Source organism: Pagrus major, chromosome 16 (genome assembly GCF_040436345.1).
Source record: "Pagrus major chromosome 16, Pma_NU_1.0".
Lineage (NCBI taxonomy): Eukaryota > Metazoa > Chordata > Actinopteri > Spariformes > Sparidae > Pagrus > Pagrus major.
Window position 1 is genome coordinate 17,936,356 of NC_133230.1, and position 26,752 is coordinate 17,963,107.

The window sequence follows — 26,752 nt, forward strand, 5'->3', positions numbered from 1 at the left end:
TTGTGGACAAAAGAGGTCATTTGACGATGTCGTCGTGGGCTTTGGGAAACGCTCAATAACATTTTTCATTGAATTTGGACATTTTACACACCAATCAGTTAATCAAGAATATAACCAACAGTTTAATCGAAAATGAAAATAATTGTTAATTGCAGCTGTTGGGACAAATATCATGAACTGGATTAAACCTACACGTGTGTACATGCTATGTGTCTCAGGCCACTTTTACGTTCTGAAAATGACACAGCTGCATTGTAAACAGCTGTACTGTCATTCCAGCTTTATGTCTGTAGGTACTACCTCTTAGAAGTCACCAGCAGGCACATTGGGGGAGCTCCAGTTCTTTCTTTCCCCACTCCTGCTATCTCTTCATCTTTCTTCCTATTCCTCCTTTGACAGGAGTTGATGTGCCTCTAGATTTAGACATACTTTTTTGAGGAGGCAATTTTGCTAGCTATTTGACCTTTTCCATTTTCCCAAGGCCCAGCTCCAGATTAGATTGCTGCTCCATGTTTTGTAACTATGTGATTCGACCGCCTTTAAGATTTATTGTCACATTCCTTTACAGAAGCCTTGTACGCGAGGTTATAAACGTCTCGCGTTTGATGTTAACACTGTGAGAATGTTACCCGTCGACTGTGATCCTTTGGTTCCTTGACAGAATTCATAATAGCTCCAGTGTTTTGCAGATCAGACGTGTTGATAACTGAATATTGTGTTATGTTCCATCCAGTAAAATCTCAACTTCCACTGCGATTGTTATGGTTCCTCCTCTCTTGTCTTCAAGTGCTCCTCTTTTCTCTCTCTCACCTCTCTGCTGTGGTGGAGCCGGTGTGTATATGCAGCCTTTTCTTTTTTTTTTTTCATATAATGAGAGCAAGGGCACTTCATTAGCAAGAAGGAGGGAGTAAGGAGGCAAAGGCAGGATGAGTGTTTCCCGTGCGTGTGTGTATATGCATGCAAGGGGTGGGTGCAAGGGAGGTAAGCAGCAGCGTGGCACTTCACTTGACAAGTATACTAATTACTCCTTTTCAGCAGAGAAGCTCCAGTCAGCCTCTGCCACAGTCTAATGGCCTGACCTAGGAAGCCTCTCTCCATAGCAAGAGCCTCCCCAGATCTACTATTACTACTGCTACACACACACACACACACACACACACACACACACAGAAATGTAGAGTCTCATCTCACCGCTATCAGGGAGAATCAGGTGGAAGCGGATCAGTTCTGCCCCAGTAACCTCTTCAGGGACTGGGCTCCTCCTGCACAGGAGATACCACCTCATATCATCAACTAGCACCTACACACCACCATAGATAGCTTAAAAAAAAAACCACATTTTTTTTCTCTCTCTCTCTCTTTCTTTCTCTCACGCTCTCTCTCGTTCCCATCTTCTGTTTTTTTTTTCAATACGGGAGGATAAATTTAAAAGGAGTAAATTGGAAAATCAAATGAGGGCTTTAGGCAGCCGCAGAGATTTGCAGAGCTGTCGGCCAGCGTCGCGGAGCCTCATCCATCATGTCCCACAAGTAGTCAATTCCTCTAGTATCTGTAAATGTTTTCAGATATTAGCCAATTTATATGCTCCGAGATTCATCATGGAAAATCAGCTTTAGCGGCGCACATTATCAGGACCTGTCTCTCCCTTGCTCCATGAAGTTTGATGAACGAGTGCCCCTCCACAGCTCAATGGCTGGTGCACGGGGAGTATTGAGGGAGGGAGGGGGGGTGGGCACATAGAGGAAATGTGTAAGCAGCCCCCACCGCCGCCACCCGTGGAAAAAAAAAGTGGGGTTTTTTAATTAATAAACAAACTTGCAGAGGAGCTCATCAGTGTCAGGGGCAATAACAATCGTCATCCGTTATTGTTTATTACGGTCCTCCCTCAACAAATGTTGCGATCTAATGAGGTTTCCAAACATTTTTTTGTGTTTGAGATAATGACTTTTTCACCCTAGTGGAGAAAGGAAGAGTACTTACAAATGACACAAGTAAGCAATGAGAAATCAAGCCAAGGTTATGTCGCTCTTACCTCGCCTTTATATAGTTTATTTTGTTTTTTTGCTGCATATGAAAACAGGCTTGTGATTTGTTTACACTGGTTGTTTTCTTTAGCAAATCCCAATGGAGGCGTAGCGTTTCACATCTATTATTCTCCTCTTCTCTGTTCTTTCTGTTCAGATGTTGACGGTGTGATACGGTGCCTTAGTCAGAATTTATACCAACATGGGACAATTACAGTAAATTTGGCGACTGTTTACAAGGTGCAAAGTCGTGCTGCAGGGCTTTGTTCTCTGTGTCTGGTGTTCTTCAGATTATGCTTTTTATTTTCCTGCACATGTTTTATGTGTGCGTCTGTGTGTGCCTTGAGTGTGTGTATTTAAAGAGCACAGTGTGTGTGTGCGTGGCAGAGAGGAGCTCAGGGTGTCATAGAGGAGTGCTGCCGTGCAAGGCGGGGGCGTCTTTAATAAATGTATGCTGATGTTGGAGGCTGCAACGATGCGAGGGATGCAAGGGCCCTGTTGTTATTTACTGCTGTGTTTGTGCACAGCAGCGAATCCTGGGCCTGCAAATGGCATTACAGCCCGTGATGAATGAGCATTAGGGTAAACTCATTTTAAAAGCATCCTGATTTATTAGCGGCCCGGCCTTCCATTTTCATCAGGTCAATGCTTGGCTGAAATTCCACAATGTCAGCGCCAAGGTCACCTCTTTATGGCTATTTTTAACCCCATCGCTCAAAAAGAGCAGGAGAAAGGGATCCTATGCCTTATAATGGCCAGCTACCAAAAATATCACAGAGAGAAGGAGAGAGAGAGGGAGAAGCCTGGTCCTGGCAGTGTGTGTTTGTGTGTGTTACGTGAGAGACCAAAATGTGGTGGTGGTCAACCTCCAATTATGAGTGCTAGTAAGACAAGAGCTTTAATGGCCACCGTTTGCCTTCGGGGAGGTTTATTACACACTACTGTTTTGCAGAAGCAGCGTCAAATCTATAAAACGACCATTAGGAAGAGGGAAAAAATCAATCAAAATGCCATTAAAGTGGAATAAGTTGCCAATATTGCTGATGTGGTTGCGGGTCCTTTGATTTTCCTTCAGATTATTAGGCACAGTCGAGTAGTGACTTTGTTAAGGGAAACCAGTGTTGTTGGGGAGTAATATGTCTGCTGGCTTCATAAAGTTTGCTGCCTCATATTTCCCGCTTTATTGATTATCCATTATCATTTGTCATGAGGTGTCCTAACTCAAGGGGAAAATATAACCCTCTTTCTTCACCGCCGCCCGCGCTGCACAGGAGCATGGTATGGATCTGCGTGTGAGGGTACCAATCTCTGAGAAAAATGAGCAAAGAAATAAAGCACAGCCGTGTGCCTTGCAGCTCTAAGAGGGAGTGCGGGGTTATGGGGTGGGCTGGGGGAGTACCGTGGCTGGGGGAGACTGGAACAGAGAGGAGGTAGGGAGGGAAAAAAAAGAGATGGCAGAGAAAGATGGAGACAAAGAAGGAGAAACAGAAAGAGAGGAGGGAGCGTTGAATGGGTTTTGTTCTTCTCCACCCTCCCGCCTCTTTATTTCATCATAAGGTAGATGAGGGATGTTTGTCCTCTGATAGTTTTCTCAGGGAGTAGTACCTATGAAAGAAATGCAAAGAGGAAGACAGGACAGGAAAAAAAAAGGGTTTAAAATGTTCTTCTATTTGCTTCTTTATTAATGAAATACGTTTAACAGATGCCTAATGATCTAGTCAGTGTTGGTAAATGTGCACCCGAGTCACTCTTGTTTTAGCAGTTTTTTTTTATAAATCCTCAAATAAGCTGTCTTGTTTTTAGCAGTTATATACTTTGGACATTTTTTCTAGATGAGCTTGTGAATATCTGCACAATGTTGGCGCAGGCACCATCCATGCCTGAAATGTGAATAGAAACATTCCTTGTATTGTCTGTAATGCTGCAAGTCTGTCAGGACCATGTATCACTAAAATGGCGTGCCTCAACCATTTCGTCACACAATGATACAATCCATTTAATCCAAATCTTTTTAAGAAATGATTTAAGGAATTTTTTGCTGTTGCAGTGCCAGCGCATCAATCCAGCGAGCTTTCCTCTCCTGATTTATAATGTTAGTAGAGCAAGAATGGGGATGAGAGATGCAGAATAGTCGGCGTTCATAACATAGATAAACTACATGGGGCTCCTGTGCTGTGGACTGAAACATTTATCTATAGAAAATCTGTATAGACACCAGGCAGCCATCTAATGGACTCGTGTGGAAATACTGCACTAACAGAGGCATGGTGAATTACAGCGTGTCAAGCCTGTCTTTTGTCTGTGTATTGTCACTGTTTGCTCTCAATTCAACGCGGGAATTAGAATACATAGTTTTCACATTAACAGGTTAGAGAAGCTATAGTGTTTAATGCAATTCACACACTGATATTAATGCGATTTTTGTATTTGTTTCTCTCTTGTTCTTAGCTTCTAAAGCAGTCCTCAACAGCATGCTCAAGGAGCCGTCGCTAATTCCAGACCAAATTTTGGCCAAAAACATCTACCAGGTAAGTGCTGTACATTTAAATTCAAACTGAAATATTATAGGAAATCATTTCAAGTGTTTTTGTCAATTCTTATAAAATTCCATTTTTGTATACTTTTTCCCACCGTACCTTTTTGCATGTAACAAATCTTTTGCTTAGTGAGTTTTTAAGTGATGTCGTACCACCTGGCTGACAGACGGCATCAGCCGCTCATGTTTGCTGATGAGGTCACGTGAGAGCCGGCGGTCATGCCTGCCAATCTGCCAGCATCTCCTGTGTTTTCTCCTTTTTTCCCCGGCACTGTACCGGCTTCCTCACCTCACCAACCCTTCTCACCCACCCGCCCCCTTTTTTTTTTCGCACGCCATAATATTTCTTCCCCCTCTTTTCAGTGCACAATAAATGACTGCTGTTATGGACCGCTGGTAGACTGCATCAAACAGTATCCTATCCCATAAAATTTTAAGCCTGAAATTGACGAGGAGCTATTGAAGGGGATGAGATGTGTCTGGCTTCACCTGACATAAAAGTTCTGCTTCACAGGGGAAGTGTTTCATCCCGCCTGCCACCCCACTATCACCGATACAGGGGCTGAGAGGTGATGGAGGGAAGAGGAGGAGGAGGAGAGAATAGGCTGATCTGAATGCATCTCTATGTGCACACAGTGGATCAGACCCAATGTTGTATGATACAAGAAGACAAATCATTCATAAGCCTCGTGGTGGTTAATGTGTTCTTTTGTTTTGTATTTTATTTAACCCAGATGATGTGTTATTTTATACAAAATGGAAAATAATTTTTAATTGGATTTTCTTTAGTTTGGTGTTCAGCACCTTGGAGAGCTCTGGGCACATCAGTCCAACTTGAACTGATAATTTCATTGCATTGTGTTTATTCGTAATTCAGTTGTGCTCCTCGTGTTTCCAGTGTTTCCCTTCCCTTTCTTTCCCAACAAATACCCCCCTCCTCCTCTAGCTGGGGCTTGGCCTTGACTATAAGGGCTATTTAGGGGCAAGCAGCTGGGTAGCAGACCAACTCTTTCCGGGGGGAGGAGACTTATTTGAATGAGTATACATGTGTACATCTGTATGTTATTGTGTCTGTCCAAGCTTTCATGTGCATGGTGGGGCTGGGTCATTCTGTTCATAGCCAGTCAACCCTGTCCCATCCTGCCCCCTTTCCACATCCCCCCCTTTTACCTTTCTTTGGTTGTCCGCTCATCAGTGTCAACTCGGAGTCAGTTACTCCACCATAGAGAGTTCATGATAACCGCCCACTACTAAGAGCTCCATCCTCAATGGGAGGAATAGCTCTTAGTGCATTTGTACCAATCTTGATATGTATTAATTAATTAGAATCCATTTTGAGTGATTAGTGTTTGTTGAGGGCAGTATAATGCCTTAAGAACTTTTCTTGGAAAAGCATGTATGACATCCGGCCTCTGCAAATGCAGGATTCCTTCGAGGAGCTTGCATCCTGATGCAAACTGACATTAATTCTAAAAGCATTTTTCTTCAAGGATTTTAGAGGAATGAGTGGAGCAGCCAGTCCAGGCGCTCTATGCATTTTGCCAAATTGGCATTTGTTTCATCTTCCTCATTTAGGTAATGCACTTTGGAGATTTGTTGTGAAAGCAGATTAAGGTTGACCTGAAAACTCCGACTGTGCTCGCGCTATACATTGACAAAAAGAGAAGTGGCTCTTACTTTGCATCGTAAGCCAATAGTGGAGAAAAGTAACTTTTACTTATGTCAAACATACACATGCTCGGTTAAGCTGAATCATTTAACATCAACACACTCATGTTGATACCACAGCAACCTACAATGAGCAACTTTATGTGTTCTCATTGTGAATTTCACGTTATTGCCCCCGTTGAGACCGCACTGCTTTAAACATTCTTATGTTTCAGTATACATGTACTGCTGTTGCTATTTGTTGGAATCCTTGACTCTCTATTCCCAGCGCTATTGGCCAAGAGCATGAGGTGCTGCTCTGTGACAAACTGAAGGAGAGGAACCTTTCCTTTCTAGGTAAGCCACCTCTTAACCTTCTCATCACCTTTCTAAAGTCAGTCTGGTCATGGCATTGCAGCCTTTTTGTAAGCTTAGTAAAAGAAGGCCTGGACATGACTGATGCAGTGGATGTTATCTACTATTGATTTGCCAACAACAAGGAGCTGTTTCAAATATCCTTGGTTGTTTATGCGCCAGCTGTATGAATATTTAAAGAATAAAAGCTTCAAAGGTAGGTTTTAATGTTTCATTAGTTGTAATGTTTGGTCCTCTCAGGTTCCTGTTATTTATCCTGTAAGCGTTTCTATTCACATGATTATGTTTTTTATGTGTGTGTGTGTGTGTGGGTAATGTTTAGAGAAAAAAAAGAAACTCTTTATATTTGGTTGTAGTTTTTGACATTTTAAAGCAACTGCAAGGAACTTTCATTCGGGTTGATTTTGGCAGCCCCTGTGGACAAGAGCGGTAGTGTTTCCTGTAATTATGACCACCACAGCCTCGTATCTTAGCACAAGTATTTGTTTTGGAAGAAATGAATGAAAGACGCAACATATTTTTTAATACTATTTACTATTATACGCAGGAACTTGACAATGGTGAAACAAAGTCTTTTAGTACTGTTCATACACCTTGGTCACATGTAATCCTTAAGCTAACAAAATTAGTGGCTCAGTAACGTTTTTTTTTTCTTTTTGAAGTCGTCAACATTTCCTTTTAATGGTATGTCTTTTATATATATGCCAACAGCAAGATATGGATTGGTAGCAAGGTCAACATAAAATGTTACGTTTTAAGCCAGTTGTATTACAGTAATATCCACTGACCTATATCCATCCATGTAAATTCAGAAATTGAAGGAAAATGATGTCTTGCAATGTATTTCATAAATAAAACATATTACTTAACTTACTGGCAAGAAGAAGTAGATCAGCTGTTTTCTTTTCTTTTTAATTAACCTGCCCAAGTATCGGCCATTACCACAAAATATAACGACAAAACGTTCAACTCGTTGCAAAAAATTGTCTGGGAAAATTTAAACATAGGCTCTTCTGGTCCGTGAATCTTTTCATCTAATTTTGCAGGTATTCTTACCCAGTGACAGGCATTTATAAGTTAATAAGTTAATAGAAATAGCCAGTCTTCTTGATGATGTACTTGTTTGGTCATGTACAAGCATCTGTATTAAACTGAGACTGTTTCATGACCACTTAAAAACTCCTTGTAGCTGCTCTAACCAGTTATATTTTATACTTTCCTCGCACCATTGTCTTGTTCCAACAATATTAAATCTAGGTAGAGTGTCCAGGTGTGAAATTATGAAACTGAATTTTTAACCCTCCCGTCTCGCCATAACCCACATCCCATCACCATCCCCTAGGTCAGATGAGTGATGAAGGGTAAAAGTCATTCCCTTTGCCATTAAGACCATATCATTTATTTGGACCTGGAGTGCTGACCTTTCCTCAGAGCTGTGCAGAGGACTGTTCTAAAACTGTCAGAGTTCGAGCGACACAAGGGCCACTGAGGCAGCCTCACCCCGTCTGATAAATGGATTGGAAGTAAGCTACCCAACAGCAGGGATGGCCCATTAATTTTAATCAAAGGTGATGCAAAAAGGCGATCAGAGCCACATGACAATGTCAGCAGCCTGGTCGGTATGAATAGAGGCTCCCATCCTATCACACAGACATCTACACCTACATTACCACACCCAGGATGCCCCCTCTGTACCACAGACCTCTGGCAGCCTCACTGACCTCACTCAGCTCTCTTTCTTCCCCCTTGGCTGATACTACCTCCTCACCACCACTGACACCGCCACCCTCCATCTCTCCTCAATTCCCTTCCATGCCCCATTAGTTGAGCTTGGCTGGAGACAAAGAGGCAGGCCCTTGGAACTGAATGACCTGGTCAGCCTGAGATTTAATGGAGAAATCAGGTGTTGTAGGGATAATGGCCGAAGCGCACCAGAAGTCAAGGACAATGGCTGCGGCCTGTGCAGGCAGGGGTCAGGCTTACAGAGTCTATAATGCCAACCTTGTCCCCTCGCTGTATATTTTATAATGCTCTGGCAAACTGGAGAGCAGCTCCTTAACTGGGCTTTACAGGTTTTTGTGCAACGACAGCGAATACGTGGCACTTGTAGTTAATGGTTTTACTGTGCTCGCTGTCCTCTACTGTTATTTCTTCTTCGCTAACACTAAGGCGTTTTGTTACCAGCACCTTGGTGAAGGCCGTTAGGTTACCTGCCTTTGATTGATGTACCAGTGCTTGTTCAGTAAAGTGTAAAATCATGGCAAATGAAGAGTCAGATGTTGAAATTCTGCACCTTATCTCCTGTAGATGAAAACCAACTGAGAACTATGGGCTACGACAAAACGCCTGATATCATCCTGGAAGTTCCCATTGGTTAGTATTTACATTACAGATGTCAGTATTTTCTGCAACTAACTATTATTTTCACTGTAGTTTAATCGGTCTATTATTTTATTAAAGGGTAACTCCACCAATTTTACATATTAAAGTGAGGTAACAGGTCTTTGGGAGTACTACTACATGTGAAAAAGTGAAAAAGTAGTATAAAGCCTTTTGTGGCTCCAGAGGAAACTGCATGTAATCTGATTAATTACCTCCAAAGATGTCACTTGGTGGCCGATTTGCATTGTGGGTAATGTAGGTGGGGTTACCCTTTAAATAACTGAATAATTGTTTGGTCGATAAAATGTCAGAAAATTGTGAAAAATGTCGATCAGTGTTTCGCAAAGTCCAAGATAACCTCCTCTAATGTCTTGTTTTTTCCACAACCCAAAGAAATTCAGTTTACTGTCATAGAGGAGTAAAGACAGCAGAAAATATTCACATTTAAGAAGCTGAAATCAGAGAACCTTGACCTTTGTTTGTTAGGAATTTACTCAAACAAATTAATCGATTATGAAAATATTTGGTGATTGATTTAATAGCTGACGACAACAAATTGAGTGCAAAGTCTTTGCAGCTTTAGAAATACCTGCCTGTTAACCTTTGCCTTTCAAAGAGGATTATTTACTTGTCAAAACACTCACATTAATGTTGATTTTTGTGAATGACATGGAGGAAAAAATTAAGTAAATGTCACCTGTCCCTCCAGGCTCTCGCTTGTGTGGTTTTCCTGTTACTGGTTTCCTGAGTGTTGCTGTGTGTCTCTGTTTTTGAAAAGCTGTGGAGGGACACATTGTGCACTGGATTGAGAGCAAAGCCTCGTTCGGAGATGACCACAGCCATCGCACTTATCTCAACGAGCAGTTCTGGAGCTACTGGAACAGGTGAGTCTTCATATTCTCACCTATTTGTATTGTTTGCTCATGTTTTGTCACTTTGCATATTCTTTTTATGACTTCTCCTTTTTGACCGCAAACCTCAATCCGCTTTTCTCACTATCATAACTCACGTTTCTGTCAACTAAGGCTAACCACTTCCTCCCTGGCACAGGCCACACTAACCCCACACTTCCATATGGTACATCTGTACATCACACTACTTCCACATCCACTCCTGTCATTGGAGCCTTTTACAGCCTGTGAGCTTTATTGTTTTCTAGAGTACCCATATTGTTTTTGAAGGGAAGCTGGGAAATGGGTGATTAATCCATCGCATCTGTTGTCATGAGAACCTTTGGACAGGAATAGGCCCTTGTGGACTGACCCTGAGGCAACAGAGGTTTATGTATGTGTATGCACATGAAAATATGTGTCTCAATGCTAGAAATGAATAAGATGCATAAAATACCTACTTTGTTAAATGTATCTTGAAGTGTCCCATTAAATATATTGGTTAGGACAGTCTTTTCCCACTAAATGCCTGCAAAATTGGCTATGTCACACGATGTGTCCTCAACCATTATCCACATCATTTAGCACAATACTGAGTGTTATACAGGCTTAATTTCCAACTGGGGTAATCAGGTAGAGCGACTTCTGTGTTGAGTCACACACAGAGAGAAGAGAAGGGCTAGCTCACACATGGTCTTCGCATCCCTGCCTCCCTTGGCACGAGGTTCCAGTCACCAAGTCTAAACGTCACCCACGCTGCCTCCATTCGCCTCGCTAAGGCCCCGGCCCCCCTCAGCCGTGACGGCCAGCTGACATGTTGTGACATGGTGCTGGAACGCCGGGAGGGTCCAGACCCCATGCAGGCAGAGCCAGACTCTCTCTTTGTTTTTGTTTTGCATGTACAGTACCAAATCAGGATCAGACTTCTGGATCTATCAAGACCAAAACACGGAAAAAGAAGCAGTTTATCATGACAGGATTTTTGTGTAGGTTTTTATACACATTGATCTCAAACCTCAAATAAACATTCTATTATCTGACATAGATGACCTTTATCCATCCAACATAGCTTGTTATACTTTTTTCTCCATTGTAGAATATATACAAACTAAGTTGTTAATACTCTCTCTTAATGATAACCTCTTCATACTCAGGATCATAGGAAAGCTCCAATGTATCCTACAAATAATGTAAAATGAATCATTCTGAGTTTTTAGCGATAACTGCTAAGACAGGTTTGTTAAACATGAAAAGAGTGATTTTTTTTTTTAAGTACCATAAACGAAATGAAAATATTGGTTCCACATTCAGAAAATGTTCCCCCTGCCTTTATATGACTGATTTCACTCTGAAGCTGCCAGCAGAGCCATCATTTGATTTTCAGGGAAGATGACTCATCCAATATCATTGAGCAGTTAAAGTGCGGGAGATGAGGTCAAGGTCGTAATCAATGGTGTGTTTTATTTTCTCAGTGTATCATAGTTTTTTATTTGGAAATGGCCTCCTTCCAGGGGAAAAAGCTCAGTCATTTATTTTTTTACTATTGTTGACGTCAGGAACTAAAAGTCACCGAGGTGTGAATTTTAAAAGGGCCAATCTTTGATGGTTACCATCTTTTTTAGGCCTCATTAAATATCGCTAAGATAGTTGGTGACAGTGAAACGCTTTGCTTAAGCCATGTTTGATGAGAAAGTACTTAAATGATCTCAGTCAAACCTAAAATATTGTGAAAAGAGCTGATTTGATTAACGCCACAGACAGCGTGACATGAAGATCAGATGTCCCCATAAATATTTCACTGTGTAAGTCAATCTTCTGTCTTCGTTTAGATTGAAGAAAGTGGCGTTAATCTGTCTTTGGTCTCCCCCTTTTGGTACTCGTGGTGTTGAGTTTACAGTAGGTCAAAATATCAGAATACTAATAGGCTGATTGGACTGTAAGGGTTAGTCTGAGCCTTACATATTTGCCCACGGGTGCCTTTCATTGATATTCACTGGGGCGGCCTTGTCCGAGTGTATTAAGGAACTGACAAAGTAGATCTTGTCATGTCAGCCATCAGCCCGGTCAGATAAACATTGTTGTGTCAAAAAAGAAAACAAAAATGTCAGTCCCTTCAGACCCTACCTTTTCCAGCACCCTTGTAATTTTTAATTGACATTTACTGCTGACATTTGAAAATGTGCCTCATCTTTCTCTTATTGTTAGTCCTTATACGCAGTGCACGCACACACGTACGACAGATCATAATGCATGTTTGTGTGTAAAGAGAAGGAAGTGAATTTGGGGTCAGTACTTTGTGGTCACAAAAACATAGAGAGAAATCAGTAGAGAAATGAGGGACAAGAGAGTGAAGGGGTGACATCATTTTCCTTTCACTTCTCATTAGTTTGACTCCGTTTATGAGACGAGCCCTGAAGGGCTGATGTTTAGGATGTTTGTCCATTCCTTCATTCATCAGACTTCAGTGCTCGACTCCAAACCTTTTGGTTTTCTTTTTGACTGCCCTTGGAATTACACAGCAGTGTTTGTAATTACTTCATTGCCCCTGATTGACATTTCCAGTGATTTGCTTATTTTTCATGAATTCCCTCTTTGCTTTAACTGAGCTGCTTCACCCATTGCTTGTGTTAATTGTTCTTGGTTTGCCCTCAAGCATTGCAGAGTGAGCTATGGGGACATGTTTTTGCAGACAGAAAGAAAAAACATAACTAATTTTCCCTCCAAAGCCCTCACCAACTGCATTTATCATCCAAACAATAGTCTTGCCAACACACTAACCCCATAATGAACCCCTCTTCAGTGGAGTGAGGGGTAATGACGCTTCACCTACAATGCTCCCAAGAAAAAAGATAAAAGGGGGGAAAAAATGGAGAGAAAAACGGTCTTCTGCAGAATCAAACGGCGTGTTCAGGCCCAGTGCCTGGATGAGATGGCGAAGCAGCAGCTATTGGTGTCTTACAGCCATCAATCTTAGCTGGTGGCGTTCCAGAGCCAGCGAGCCCTCTGCTCTGACGGATGTTCAGATAATTGAGTTATCCATCTCGCCCAACTATCAGAGTTGCATAAAAATTATTCACCTGCTGGTGAATATTAAACACATAATGAGCCTCTTGTGTGTTTTAGGAGAAGTGGGTAAGGTTAAACACAGCATGTAATGAAATATGGACCCTTGTGTGGTGCCACCTTAACTGCCCCTCCTTTAATATGGTGTACTTAAATCAATTATGGTTGGCAAAGTTCCTCCCATAACTCTCAGAGCAGCAACTAAAGTTCTGCCTTTGTGCTTGTCTGATTAGTTTATCTTATCAAATACTTAATTATATTCAGATAGTGACAAATATTTGCAGACTTCCTGAATATTTGTGCACTCTTGTGTTTTTTTCATTGCTTATTGCCAAGTTTGACTTAATGTTCCCTTAGAGCTTTAGGTACTTAAATGTACAGTTCACCCCGAAATCTAAAATACACATTTTTCCTCTTGCCTGTAGTGCTATTTATCCATCTCTATTTTTTTGGGGTGTGAGTTGTCGCGTTTTGGAGATATCAGCCGTAGAGATGAATGCCTTTTTTTTATATATATATAATGGAACAAGATGGCACTTGGCTTGTGATGCTCTAAGCTCCAAAAACATACATTTGAAAAATTCACCTCTTTACAGAAATGATGACACAGTTACTAACAACATTTAAGGCTCAAGGTGCATTTATCTACAAAACAGAATGCAAGTTGTAATCGATTTATGCTACACAAGAAAAACTTTTTTTATGGTGAGTGCGGAGGATGAGCTAAAGTGTCTCACAGCCTGAGGGAAGAAGCTGCTTCGTAGTCTGGTGGTACCGCAGCGGATACTTCTATATCTTTTGCCAGACAGCAGCAGGGTGAACAGATAATCCACAGACCCTGTTGTAAGCACCTTTTTTTTCTACCGAACTTAACTCGCGACCAAGCAATTATTTTTCTAGTCTTTCCTTGTTTCCTAGTCTTACTGCATGTCTGATGAGTCCACTCATTATTAATTTGTCAGATTATGAGGGATCTTTGTGGCCCCTAATCACCCTCCATGCAGCAGTTGTGTGCCATGAAAGAATCAATAGAGTAAATCAGAATATACTATACTATACTATACTAAAATAGCTTTTCAGCATCACAACTACCTTGCACTGTAGTGTAGCACATCAAGAGGGAAAAATTAGAGTTAAATAAATGGATTCAAAGCCAGTTTTTCCCTTTGTTGTTTCCTTTTTTTCCTCCCCCATTCCACCTAATCCAACACAATGGACAGACTGTGTGGAAATGAGCTTGGACGCCAGCATGCCCCCCTCCCAAAGTAAATCAGCTGTGAGATTCGTAAACTGCAAAATGTGTCAGAGTTGAAAATGTTAGCTCTCTTAATGGAGACTTGAAAAGGTTAGATCTGATAAAAAGCTGTCAGCCGTCCAGAAAAAAATGATTTATAGCAATATAATGGGACAGTATGCCTCATTTCTCCCCCGTATGAAATGGGGGTTAAGACTTTTGGGTTTGCCATTATACATCATCTGGTTTGACCACTTGGAAATTTGTTGAGACACGAATGCACGCACACGCATTACGTTTCATCTGGCTCTTTTGTTTCGATAATTTTCAAAGTCAGGGCCTGTTGTAATGTGGATAATTTATGTCCTCCCATAATTGCCAGCGGAAAATTCTCATGCTACAAAAGTACAAATCGATCTCCATTCAGATCTGTTTTGCGTATATGAGATTAGTGCTTGTCCTTTGTTGTATCAGTTTCCTGATGCACGTAATGGAGGCAAAACTACAATTAATGAGGAAGTGGTAACTCTGAGGACTCTCAGCAGACTGTTCCTACAACATCACTAATCTGCTCGCTGACACACTGGCTAATGAATAGACAAAAATCTGATTTATGTGATGTTTCATATTAGTTGACACAGCTGCAATTAGACATCTTGAGGTCTTTGTGAACTTTTTCCAATTATATCTGGAACTGTATGCTGTGGATTTTACAGCTGAAATTGCAGGGTAATTCTGTTATATTCTCAGAACCGTCAATCCATCCGCGACACGAAATTAATTTTTTGATTCAAGATTGCCGTCCTTTTTAATGGACATGTCCATCATTTTTTGTTGAACTTTCCAAAGCAGTAACGACAGGAATGCTTAATAAGTGGAGTGTAATGACAAAATGTGTGTTAGACGATCCTTATTGAATCCAGCTGATAAACCTTAATCTTTAAACAAGGTTTTATTACTACATCCTTAGATGTGCAGATAGTTTGCTTTTAAAAATATGACCGGTTAAATATGAGTAAAGCAATTTGATCATAGTTTAAGGTTCCCACGGGTCCTTTAAACCCTTGATTGAGGGAAAAATCAAGGCTTTGAAAATGTTTGAAAATAGACATAAAAAAGAGGAGTAATTTATATATTTTGTACAAGCATTTCTTTGTTTTGATATTTGTTTTAATTTAAACGGGCTCTGTGGAACTTCTGTGTTGTGCTGGAAGCAGATTTCTAAACTAACATTAGCTACTGTTGCTCAGTTGAATTTGATGTTTTAAGAAGGTGTGGGAACCCAGACATTTAGAAATAGTTGCAGGCTGGCCAATATGGCCTTAAAATAAGATTGCAATATTTTATGGCTATATTGCGATACACGATGTATATCTCGATATTTTGAAATTGCCTCAAATACAATGCTCGTACTGGACGACAAAATCGCACATGATATTTTCGACGGAATACCTCGATATCGATATTTTGACAATATTGAAGGGATGACAATTGGTACTTTCAGGTATAATAACTAAGTGGGTAGAGGCAAGTATTAGAACAAGTAGAACAGGCTGGTAAGTTCAGGACCAGGAAAAGACAACACTTACGCCATATCACGATGTAACTATATCCAAAATTCAACACAGTATACAGTGTCTTATCATGATATTGATAGAATATCAATATTTTGTATAGCCCTACGTGTGTATAGAAGGTGTATGTATATGCGCTTGAAAAACAGCCAGGTTATGTGGTCCCATTTAAAGTAATAGTAGCATAAGAGTAATATAAGCCTTAGCAGCAGCAGCAGGGCCATCATAGAGCCAGAGCAGATAGGGGATGTCACCTGGGAGAGGGCGCCCACAGGGTCGTGGCTGCTGCTGATCCAATGAGGCTGGACATTACAGGGCCATCCCCGAGGACAGGTACTGGCACTTCTGGGGTGACAATGCCACACCTCCGAGACCTGTGCCCTGCCATACTTTAGCCCACCCTCCTGTCGGCGATGTGCACAACAAAGAAATCCCCCCTGCAATAGTGGCCTTTAAAAAAGATATTTACCAGTGATTCAATATGTGAATAGCTGCATTACTGCAGCTACCAGCAGTGTGTTTAGTTTCTAATAAAAGCCTCTCTATTGTGATGGTGATGAGGTGTCTTTGCAGGGTGTTAATGTTGCAGAGTTTTTGTTTACTTAATATGCATGGAAAATTCTAGTTAGAGCTTAATTCCCTCTGTTTTCCGAGAGCGCAAATATCTGTTTTCCTGGTAAAGCGAGAGCCCCTCTGACATTGCCTTCCTCCTATTTATAGTTATGGATACCCCATGCAGTGCAGGAACGTGGCCCCTTTTATTGTTTCCTTTGTTATGACATCCTCTCGTAGAATATTCCACAGCTAGAAAAATAGCTATCCATAATGGTGGTTCCTTTAGGGCTTTGCAAGTGTTTGTTTTAGGGCACATCAGCACACAGAAGTGCAATGCCGGCCCCCAAAGCACAAGCAACTTGGAATATTAATGGCAAATGACAAGTCGGCTCTGATGCTTCAAGGATTTCATGCTTTTAAGGATGCACATTTGGGTGCATTGTTTAAGGCGTCTGGAGTGTAATCCGCGCTCTCAGGTCCCCAGCAGCCTCAGGATTTAGCTCTGGTTAAGCCTCCATGTCTCCTATTTATTTTTGTAGGGTTGTATGTGTGCATTATCCAAATTTGTCATTTACCATTGAGTGTGAGAGCAGCTTTGACACGGCCGCGCTGTGTGTATAAACGAGGAGTGGGACAGCATGCGGCACCCCAGCGATACATATCCCTCCTCCTGTCTTTCTGCTCGCCTGTGACACGGCGAGATGGAGAAGAGAGCCTCGAGTGAAATGAGGTGCAAGCATGTCTACTCGGCGAATTCCTGTTTTGCTATGGAACTTTTTAAAAGATTAACGTACATCTTTTGTCAGCTTTCACGATGTATGTCATCAGACTTACAGAGATGCACTTTTTTTTTCTCCCCCCTCATTTTCTCTGTCTCGCTCCCCTTCTGTTTTTTTTCCCCTCTAAAGTGACCTTCTGGGTTTCATTCCAGGAAGAAGTCAGCAGCATTTGTCAAAAGCACCGAGTGGAGTGGGCAAGGATTAGTGTGGCTCCTTTTAAAACTCAATCTAACAGGAGAATTTCGATGGCTGCCTGACCCTCAAAAAGCATTCTGGTCCACATTGGACCCAGTGTGACGTAAAGCTGTAGTAACATTACTGCAGTAATATTCAAAAGCCACTGAAAGAAATATGAATATAATTATACAAAATCCTGTTATCATACAAAGGTTGCGCTCTTATTTTGCTGAACCTATCAAGAAGGCTAAAGGTAGTTTAAGAGGATTTTTATAAAGGCATTCTCTTCACGCATACATACTCCTTTAAGCTCCGCAGACATAAAGCTACAGCACAAATATTTAATGCTTTCAAGGACCCTTGGTTCATGAGGCCTTTTAAGTATTTCATTTCATGCACCTCCACAGCTGCTTCAAAAGCGTCTTAACGCTGGCCAGCTAAAGGGCTTAATTGTGTCTTAACCTCTCTGTAGAGGAGGATGAGGGGAAGCCAGGAGTCATCACATGATTCCTCCAGTGTCCTCCCAAGGCCTGCGGAGAGCACTGGACCGTGAGTCCTGTGGCCTGTCACAGGAAATAAATGTGACCAAGAAAAATAGCATTTTCTTTACTGGTACAAAATTCCCAATTGAATGGACACAATTTGGTCTTTTGTTCCTCTATCAACCGATATGGTCCTGGCATTTTGTTTGAAGGCATGGCATTTGGTAGAGAGGAAGGGGGGTTTTATTCTACCATGGTTCACATACATGGAGGAGGAATGCATATTTTAGTTCTGGACATGCGATTTCATGACATGGTAAGTGTTTAACAGCTTTTTGGGCAGATTACAGTTTCCTTGTTTGTTTTTTTTCCTAATTTATTTATTTTTTCAGCCATTATAAGGTTTGGGTGCACCACAGATCTTCATTGACTGATTTTGTTATGCCTAAACAAACTAAATAAACAAACTCTCTTTGGTTTCATGACTGAATAGACTGAATAAACAAACTGACCTTAAAGGACAACACAATATCATACTGTTTCACTTTGTTTATATCTGGCGGACCCTGCCACCTTTCTAGCTTCAAACAGTGTTCTGGGGACCTTGTTTTCTTCTGAGAACAGCTTGTTTATTCAGTTACGGTTTCTTTGATTACCTCATTATTATCATAAATATTATAAATCTGAGTTTGGATTTCTTCTCCAAAACTACATTATGCTCCTCTAATAAATTACATAACTAACGCTTGATTCTTGGTGTCCATGTGTCAATACAATATTGTCACAGAAAATATTGTGATACTATGTTGTATCAATTCTTTCCCCCACCCATAGCTCGATGTATGGTATAGGTCACTCATTCTTAATAGTTACATACTTCAAGATTTAATTGAACCTTTTAAGAACTACTTCGGGGTCTAATCGGTTGTATCTTACATCCTGCAAATGAATGGTTTATTTTAGCCAGTCTATCTCTGCGCATTGTCTTGTGTATTTCTGTGCACAAAAACGGTAAACGCTCTTTCTATTTACAACCAAGAATAAATAGAATATTTTTTAGCAAATGACAGCCAAGGAAACAATGCTTCATATTTCTGCCTTTGTGTTTAAAGAGCAGCTCTGTGTGTACCAGATAATGTGCTGGTACTCATGGTCTGCCGAGGCCCATCAGTCACTGTGTGGAGCTGGTCGCTTGTGATAAGTGGTTCCTTATAGATAATCTAGACAGTAGGCTTCTTTTTATAGGCCCACTGTCCCTCACGTAACCTTGTTTTTTTGTTTTTTTTTCCTTTTTTACCACCCATGCTTTTCTTCCCTGTGATTTCACCTTCTTGTTTACCCTCTCTGCCTTCCTGTTAAATTATTTTTCTCATCTTGGTAATGCTAATCTCGGACAAATATATTACATCAGAAATATAATCCCTTATAAAAGATAGACACACACTTGGAGTGCATACACTTGCATTTGCGGTACTGTTGTTTTCAGTATTGAGTGCTATCCTGGCTCGGTTTGACCTCTTTGTGTATTGATCAAAGAAAGATCCTAATAAAAAGCTTTTGGTGATTCATGCCTCGAACAAAGCCTTGGATATCCTGAACCAAGAGGGCGATGCAGTAAATAAGATGACATTTTAGAGAGTAACAGAGAGATTTTCAACAAATCTGCATCAGCTTCTGTATCCGTTCCACAATAAATGACGTCAAAAGCTGTTCTGAATTTCCACCCATCATTCTACATTTAGTTAAGAAGGGACTTCAATTCTTTTTCCATTCACCGTCTGACCTCATTCATCTCCCCGAACAACACTGATGTATGGTTCGAATTGTTTGTTTCACTATGTAAGACCTATATCTGATTGTACCTCATGGCAATCACTTTTGATTGATGTACCATAAATAACCGAATTTAAATACCAGATGAAGACGTATTTTGTTTTTGTGAACTTTGCTTTATATTTCAGCATTAATTCACTTCATTGCTTCGTTGCCAGAAACGCTGAAAGAGATACAAGCACATCTGAGTCTTCCCTCACCGGCCTGGCATTTGTTAAAGAGCTTCGTCAGGACCCCTCTCTTCCCCCCATCTTTGTTCCCAGGCAGCCCCTCTCCCTTCTCCCGTCTCTGGTTTGAGTTTCACGTCTCGCGGCGGTCTGATTGCCTGATAGCTTAAACATCTCTGCCTGCCTATCCCTTAGTGGGAGTGTGTAATCAAAGACACATGAGGAGCCTGTGTCCAAGTGCTGACCTTCTGATTTTGCTCATCAATTCTGGGGGTTAATGTGCAAGATCTATCAGGTCAACAGATTTGTCTCTGCGTGCTCTGTCAGGTCTGTAAATGATTAGGGAAAAAAATGCATTTGGCCACTGAACCCTATTAAAACTTCTCAGAATAAATCTGCACTCGATATGACTGCTAATATGTTCTTTCCACTCTCTTGTGTTAATAATGCTAATATGTTTTTTTTCTCTCTCTATTATGTATTTTAAATGAGCGCCATAAACCAAACCTATGTGACAAGGGCCAAAGGAGTTAACAGGGTAACGATATGATCCAAATTCCAACTCTCTCCGCTGTCGATGTAACGTTTCATCATAGGCGGGAAGTTGAAACAACGATACCCAATCCTTGTCCTTTGGACTGATGCGAGATAACGGAGGTATACATTTCTGAACAAGTGAAATATAAACTCTGCGCAGAGTTTGGGGCTTTGAGCCGGCCCCTTTGTACGGCCGCCATGGAGATGTCCGGGAAATCTATTTCTCATTTTGAGTGATATCTCTATCAGCTGGCACGTTCGCACCATGAATCTTCCCCCCCATGTTAAACCCGGAATCTGTCTCTTCAATGACGGCTGTGTGTTTTAAAATGACCACTCTTGTTTTTTGTAATGGGCGTCTGTGTGTCATGGAGGTTACAAGTGAAAGGGCAGAATAGAGCCGTCTGGCGAAAGGCCTCTGATAGAAAGTGCCACTTCAATTTGAGCGCAGCTGCAGCCGAGCTGGGGCTGGCTCACTGTCCGGCCAGACACGTCACATTCTCTTCTCCAGCGACTGGAAATGGATGTGAAAACTATTAACTTTCAGACAGAGTTTTGGCTTGACAAGTTCTGATGCCTTCCCTTTATTCATTGCTGATCTTGTCAGGAATGCACACTGACAAAGACAGTCTCTGACGCCATTTACATTTTGTTTATTTAAGTTTGCTGACTTCTTGAAGCCCTTTTTTTTAAAAAAAACTTGGGCTTCAGGTCAGTTTAAAACAAAGTAATGACTGTAATATACTCTTATTACATATTTATCATGTCATACACCATTTAACTACATCTCACTTTACTTTTTGTATTACTTTTCCATTGGAGAGGTCATCCGAATACACACTGCACCTCTCCTAATTTGGTGATGAGGGGGTTTAACAGTTTGAGGAACTCTATCCTCGGAGCTGCTGACAGTCCTCAGCCCCCCTGAGTCTCTGCTAAGGATGTAGCTCGTGGTTAGAGAAAAACTGGCTGTGTCTTAAATATTAGTCGTGGCTTGGATAAGAAAAGGAATAAATTCTCTGAATAATGATCTCAAAACTTTTAGCTTCAGCTGTCCGCCTGAAACAAAACACGCTCCAGTGAGACTTTGAACTACTCTTCTTTTTTTTCCCCCCTTAGCCGTTTTGTTTTCAAATTGTAGCGCTGAGTTCATGGGAAACTCGCTCCGAGGTTACCTGCGCCCCTGCAAAGCGATGGAAAAAAAGCATTACGGCCACAGGAATGTTTTTGCAGTTAGTTGAAATATTACTAACCTTGTCAAACGTCATTTTGAATGAGAAAGTAAACATATTTTAATCAGGGTTTTAAAGGCAGAGCTTTTCAAACTGCGACTCTAGGAGAAAGGGGTCAGCTAATTGCGACGTTTGATGTCATGTTTGGTCTCTCTCTCCGTTTTGATGCGACTGCCTGGAAGCATGCTCGCTCTCTCGCTCCACACACACTTTATCACGCACACACACACACACACTCAAATGAGAAACTACTGAAAGGTCTTAGAGTTCTCGATGCCGTAATCTTCGTAAAGTCTTTGCTCCTACTTCCTGTCAGCCCTCCTCTCAACTTCAACCTCCAACCTCTCCCTGTATGCATCACTGGAGCACGGACCTGACAACGGTGAAATTTATTCAGAATTTTGTGTACGAATGTGTAGGGGAATGCCGGTGTATGGAGATTAGCGTGTGTCAGTCCTCAGTAGATGATCCATCTTTCAGTTTCCCTTCTTGGACCAAAGCTCTCCCACCAACCTACAACAGGTTAATCCTCCAAACACACAGTCCCAAATCTCTTTGGTTCTCATAATTACTGTTTTAACAGCAGCAGTGGGGGGGTAAGAGGGATATACATTGTAAATTATGTTTGACAAGGTGGGGTTAGTGGTTTTGTCGTGGCTTGTCTTTAGTTATTACTCACACTTCCTCCTGCCATAGATAAGGTCTGCTGGTGAACATACCAAGGTGAGCGCTGGCGCAGGGCCCTTATCGCCAGCATTGATTTAGGGCAAGAACTCAGTGACAGAGGTCATTGTGCAGTAAAGCTATCCATCATTTAGGTTTGATTTCTGCTCAGACCTGTCTCCAAGTTGTCTACACGTAGGCGAGTCACAAAGAGTAGAGGCCACAGGAGGGGTGAGATGTGGACGGTGTATAGAGGAGCTCTGGGTAATGCTAACTGTGTGTGGAGCTGCTACTTTTGATAATGATTTAATTGTTTCAGTCATTTTTAAACCAAATATTTCAAACACTTTTAAATGTGAGGATTTGTTGCTCTTCTGTGCCTTTTATGATAGTACAGTAAATGAAGATTCTTTCAAAGGCACTTTAAACTGCATTTCATAGACTAAATGATGGGCAGATTCACCTTTAATGAAAGTAATCGTTTGTTACAGCCCTAGTGTTAAGAGATGAGAAGAATTAAACATTTTAAGCTTGTGATTACAGGTTGAGAACGATGTTTAGATGTAATTCAGAGTCATAGTAACAGTGTAAACTTAATGATCCTTTAATTATTGCATGGAACCCACAAACTATTTGTTTAACATTTAGAGCTTTGACATGCTTATGAAAAAAGAAGCCTTGATATTTTTCCACCAGTAGCAGATTGCCCGTCTTTCCACAGTTTATTTTGCAGCTCCCAGTAATTCTCCACGCGTCCCAGACATTTTCTGAGGATGTGTTTGAGACGCTCACATTTTCCCCCGATTTAAAATTCAAGGTATTTCTCAGCCTGTGGTAAATAAATTTACAATCATAAACACAGTTTTCCCCCTTTGCAGAGGTATTTTTTCAGATGTCTGAAGATGGGTATTTATTGCTGTTAATGTTGTTCATGGCCTTCGTGGCTAGACTTGTAACTTTTGGCTTAAATCCTCTATTTATCCTGGCGTCAAAATTGGGGAAGCTCATACTTTCAAATATGCTATGAGTCATATTATTGATTTGTCATGAAGATTATTTATTGCTCTTTTTCCCCCACTAACTTCTGCAAAAGTTGGAAGCCGTCAGAGATTCTCCTGGAGTGATTACATGTAAATGACTGTAAACTGGCTGTGCTGAATCCTGAGGGTAAAGGTACTCCTGTAGTGTCTGAAGGTCTCTTTAGTTATGCTGGAATAGCTAGCTGCGGTGGTGGTGCTGCTTACTCCAACCTAGCAGGGGATAACTTAAGCAGCTAATTACACTTCAGTCTGTAATCAAATCCATGTCAGGTTGTCTGAGAACCTGGATTTGTGTGGTGGATTTCAGTTAAATACAGGGGCAGCTTAAAACATTTTATGGTTCTCTCCTCAAATTAAAGTTTTTTTCCACAATCCGCTCTAAAATGTGTCATATCCCATTACACAAATTTGGATATGGTAAATTAGCGAGGAGAGTGCTTACGCTATGAATATGTTGACTTTTTTTCCTGTGCTGTGTGCAGAGGGTTCGCTTGCTGGGGGTTGGGGGTGTCTTTAACTCTAAAAAGTTGTCTTGAATTTTCTCCCCTCTCGCTAGATGATGTGTTTTTGCAATTCAAATATTTGCTCATTCTCCTCTCCATTGCAAAGCTCCCTTTGAAGCGGAAGAGTTCTATCAGGACCAATGACAGTGTGAGTGTGCAGCGTGACAGCGCAAGAGGCAGTGCTGGACTATTTCTAACTGCATATTTAAATAGCAAGGAAATCCAAAATCAAAAATGTATGCAAATGATGGCATGTTTTGCATGCTGATATTTTTATGATTCGGGGCTTGCATATTCAGGTGGTGCTCAGTACGTGCCTAGCTTTAGCAACATTAATCAGAATTACTTCATGTCTTCACCACATCCTTGATCTCCTTCTAAACAAACATTTCTGGGGGTGGAAGGCCTGCAATTTGGCAGATTTACTTTTAGGCTTTGCTTAATGTTTTTTATGACTGTTTTAAGTGGAAGGACATACTTAAGGCCTTAGGCTTCCTAGGAATGTGTATAACCCAGAAACTCTCCATACATGCCTCTTAAGATGATTTTTCTCTAGTGCACATTATGGAATACCTAGCTACCTAATCTCCTTTACATTCATCACAGATACATACATCAGGCTTCTTCGTGTTATGTGGGAAAGCCTCTTTGCACTTAAATGAGGATTTTAGCTTCATTATATAGAGCATTTGCACCACGAGGACGTGTGTGTGTGGGTGCTTTGGTGAATGTACATGTCGCTGTTTATGCAATGAGCAGCACATCAAGACAAAGCCTTCGAAATGGGCTTGAGGCCTGTCTGCGCTCCTTAAGGTATGGAAAATACTGTATAAAATAATTAATTGAATTGTCATTTGTATGAGCAGCCCTTGCTCTCTGCACCCTATAATTCCAACCTCTTTCTCCCCCTTCCCCTCGCCACATTTTTTCCCTTCTTTTTTTTTCTAAACAGCAATTAATCTCATTTTTAGTCCAATTTCCAGCCCTCTGCTGGAGTCAGAGCGAGTCCCCTGTTTTGTTCCTATTTGGCTTGGTTCCTCTGCATAGTCATTAAGGGCCCAATTAATGTCACCCTTTAGCTGAAGAGTGCTCATTTTTATTGGGGAGCTGACAGTCACCGCCATGAGTGCCGCAGTGTAATATGCATTAATTGCCCCGTAACACTGGTAATTACCAGTTCTTCAAGCCTCTCAGTAAACTGTCATGCCCAGACACGACTGCTTTGAAATAGATTACTCATTAGGGGGACCTGCCCTGTTTTCCAATGGGGGCTCGCTGGGTTGGCATAAAGATGAAAAAAATCTGGTGCTTGAACAAATAGTTGCCAAGAGCAATTTCCTATTACAACTTCCCGGTGACGGCTTTTCTCTCTCTTTCTTTTTTTTTCTCTCCTCAGATGGCATTCCAGCCGTCACTTGAGGTAAAGATCAGAAGTAGAGTTAGATGTCCATCACAGATCTTTGCTGATGGTAGTTGGTTTGTCTCTCCCTTCCCACTTGGACTGAATGAAATCGTGCCTTGGGATTTCACCACTCGACATATAGCCTTTGTTTTAACTGAATTCGCCTGCGTTTTTTGTAATTTGTTTGCATTCTTTTTCTTGCCTTTGTTCAACATGGCCCTGAATGAAACTAGTGTATAAGTGCTGCATTGTCAGCGTTGTTGCTTAATGTGGGGCATTTCAAGGCCTCTGTGCATAAGATCAAGGCCAAGTTCTTGTTCAAATATTGATGCTAACTTTGCTCGGGTCTTGTGTTTGCAAACGGTGGAATCTCTGTTTCAAACATTAGCTTGTGCTTCACGGTTCCCGAAACGTGTCCTGCGTACCTCGAGAGAAAGAAATTGATAGTGAATGCAAATAAATGGATTTAAAGAAACGGTTAGAGGACAAAGGCGAGGGATGTAGAGTGGGTGTCACCGCTGCTCGGCGATAAGATATTATAAAGGAGAGACCAAATCAAACAATTTCAGCTATCGCACATCCTCTGCACTGAAAGGTGTTGGCCTGTTTAGTCACGCTAGGAACAATATTTAGATTTCACCACAGCTTTGTAAACGCTCCTAGTGTGCGCTGGGCCGATTCCTCTCTGGTCCCTGTTCTTTCTTTCTCTCTCTTTTCTTTTTTTTTTTCAAAAGCACTTTTGTGTCATTACCCATTTACCATAGCAAGGAGAAGAACAGAATGTGAAGACCAGGGAAAATCTTGCATGCGCACACACAGGCACGGAAAACACACACATGCATGCACACACAGAGCTCCTCAGAGGTGCTGCTTTTGTTTTATCTCCCTTATAGCACCTGCTTCAGGCAATCTGCTCCCACTCGTCTCAAATGAATTTTGTCACGGCCTTTCAGATTCTCAGCCGGCGATGTGCTAATGAAAGGAGATAGTACAATTTGAACTGACCAGGTAGCAGCCAGCAGTGCACAGCTGAGAGCAAAGGATGGGGACACACCCCTCCTTGAAACAAAAGACAAGTCAAGCGTCCGCTGATATACCCATTACCCTTCTCATTAATACCCTGCAGACCTCGCCGCGTGAGTGTGTACGTCCGTGTGTGCTTGTGCGTGCGTTTTATCTGTTTGTGTTGGTCGAGCACTTATCGAATTGTTTATGACAGGCCTAATTGGGCTAATTGAAGACATTAAGATTACCTGTCAGCTGTGTGTATCCAGACTCCCTTTCTGTCTGACAACTCCTGACAAGTGAGGGACCCCGTAGCATCCGTCATGATGGAGCATTCCCAGGCCGTAATAGGGACAATAGGGGCCACTCTAATTTGATGTGGACAGCCTCAGCTTCGCGTATCACCCTCCCTCTGAGTGTGTGTGTGTGTGTGTGTGTGTGTGTGTGTGTGTGTGTGTGTGTGTGTGTGTGTGTGTGTGTGTGTGTGTGTGTGTGTGTGTGTGTGTGTGTGTGTGTGTGTGTTAAGTATAAGTGAGAGTTGGGGGCTCTGTGCATGGCCAGGCTAATGGAGTCCCCTTTGGCAATGTGACAAAGCGATGAGGGAGTCTGAGGGGAAAAGTGAAAAGGGGTCTTCAAGTGTTTAAGGACATGA

At 41.6% G+C, this 26,752-nt stretch overlaps 1 protein-coding gene across 2 annotated transcripts in view; it reads left to right on the plus strand.

Annotated features, from left to right (window-relative positions):
• Positions 1-26,752, plus strand: part of cdin1 (CDAN1 interacting nuclease 1) — a 60,029-nt gene that overhangs the window by 21,612 nt on the left and 11,665 nt on the right. For both annotated transcript variants that reach the window (XM_073482683.1, XM_073482684.1), the window contains 5 exons: positions 4,473-4,552; positions 4,924-4,973; positions 6,497-6,564; positions 8,890-8,955; positions 9,743-9,848. In XM_073482683.1, coding sequence (XP_073338784.1) covers positions 4,473-4,552; positions 4,924-4,973; positions 6,497-6,564; positions 8,890-8,955; positions 9,743-9,848 — 370 coding nt within the window. The remainder of the gene's footprint in view (positions 1-4,472; positions 4,553-4,923; positions 4,974-6,496; positions 6,565-8,889; positions 8,956-9,742; positions 9,849-26,752) is intronic.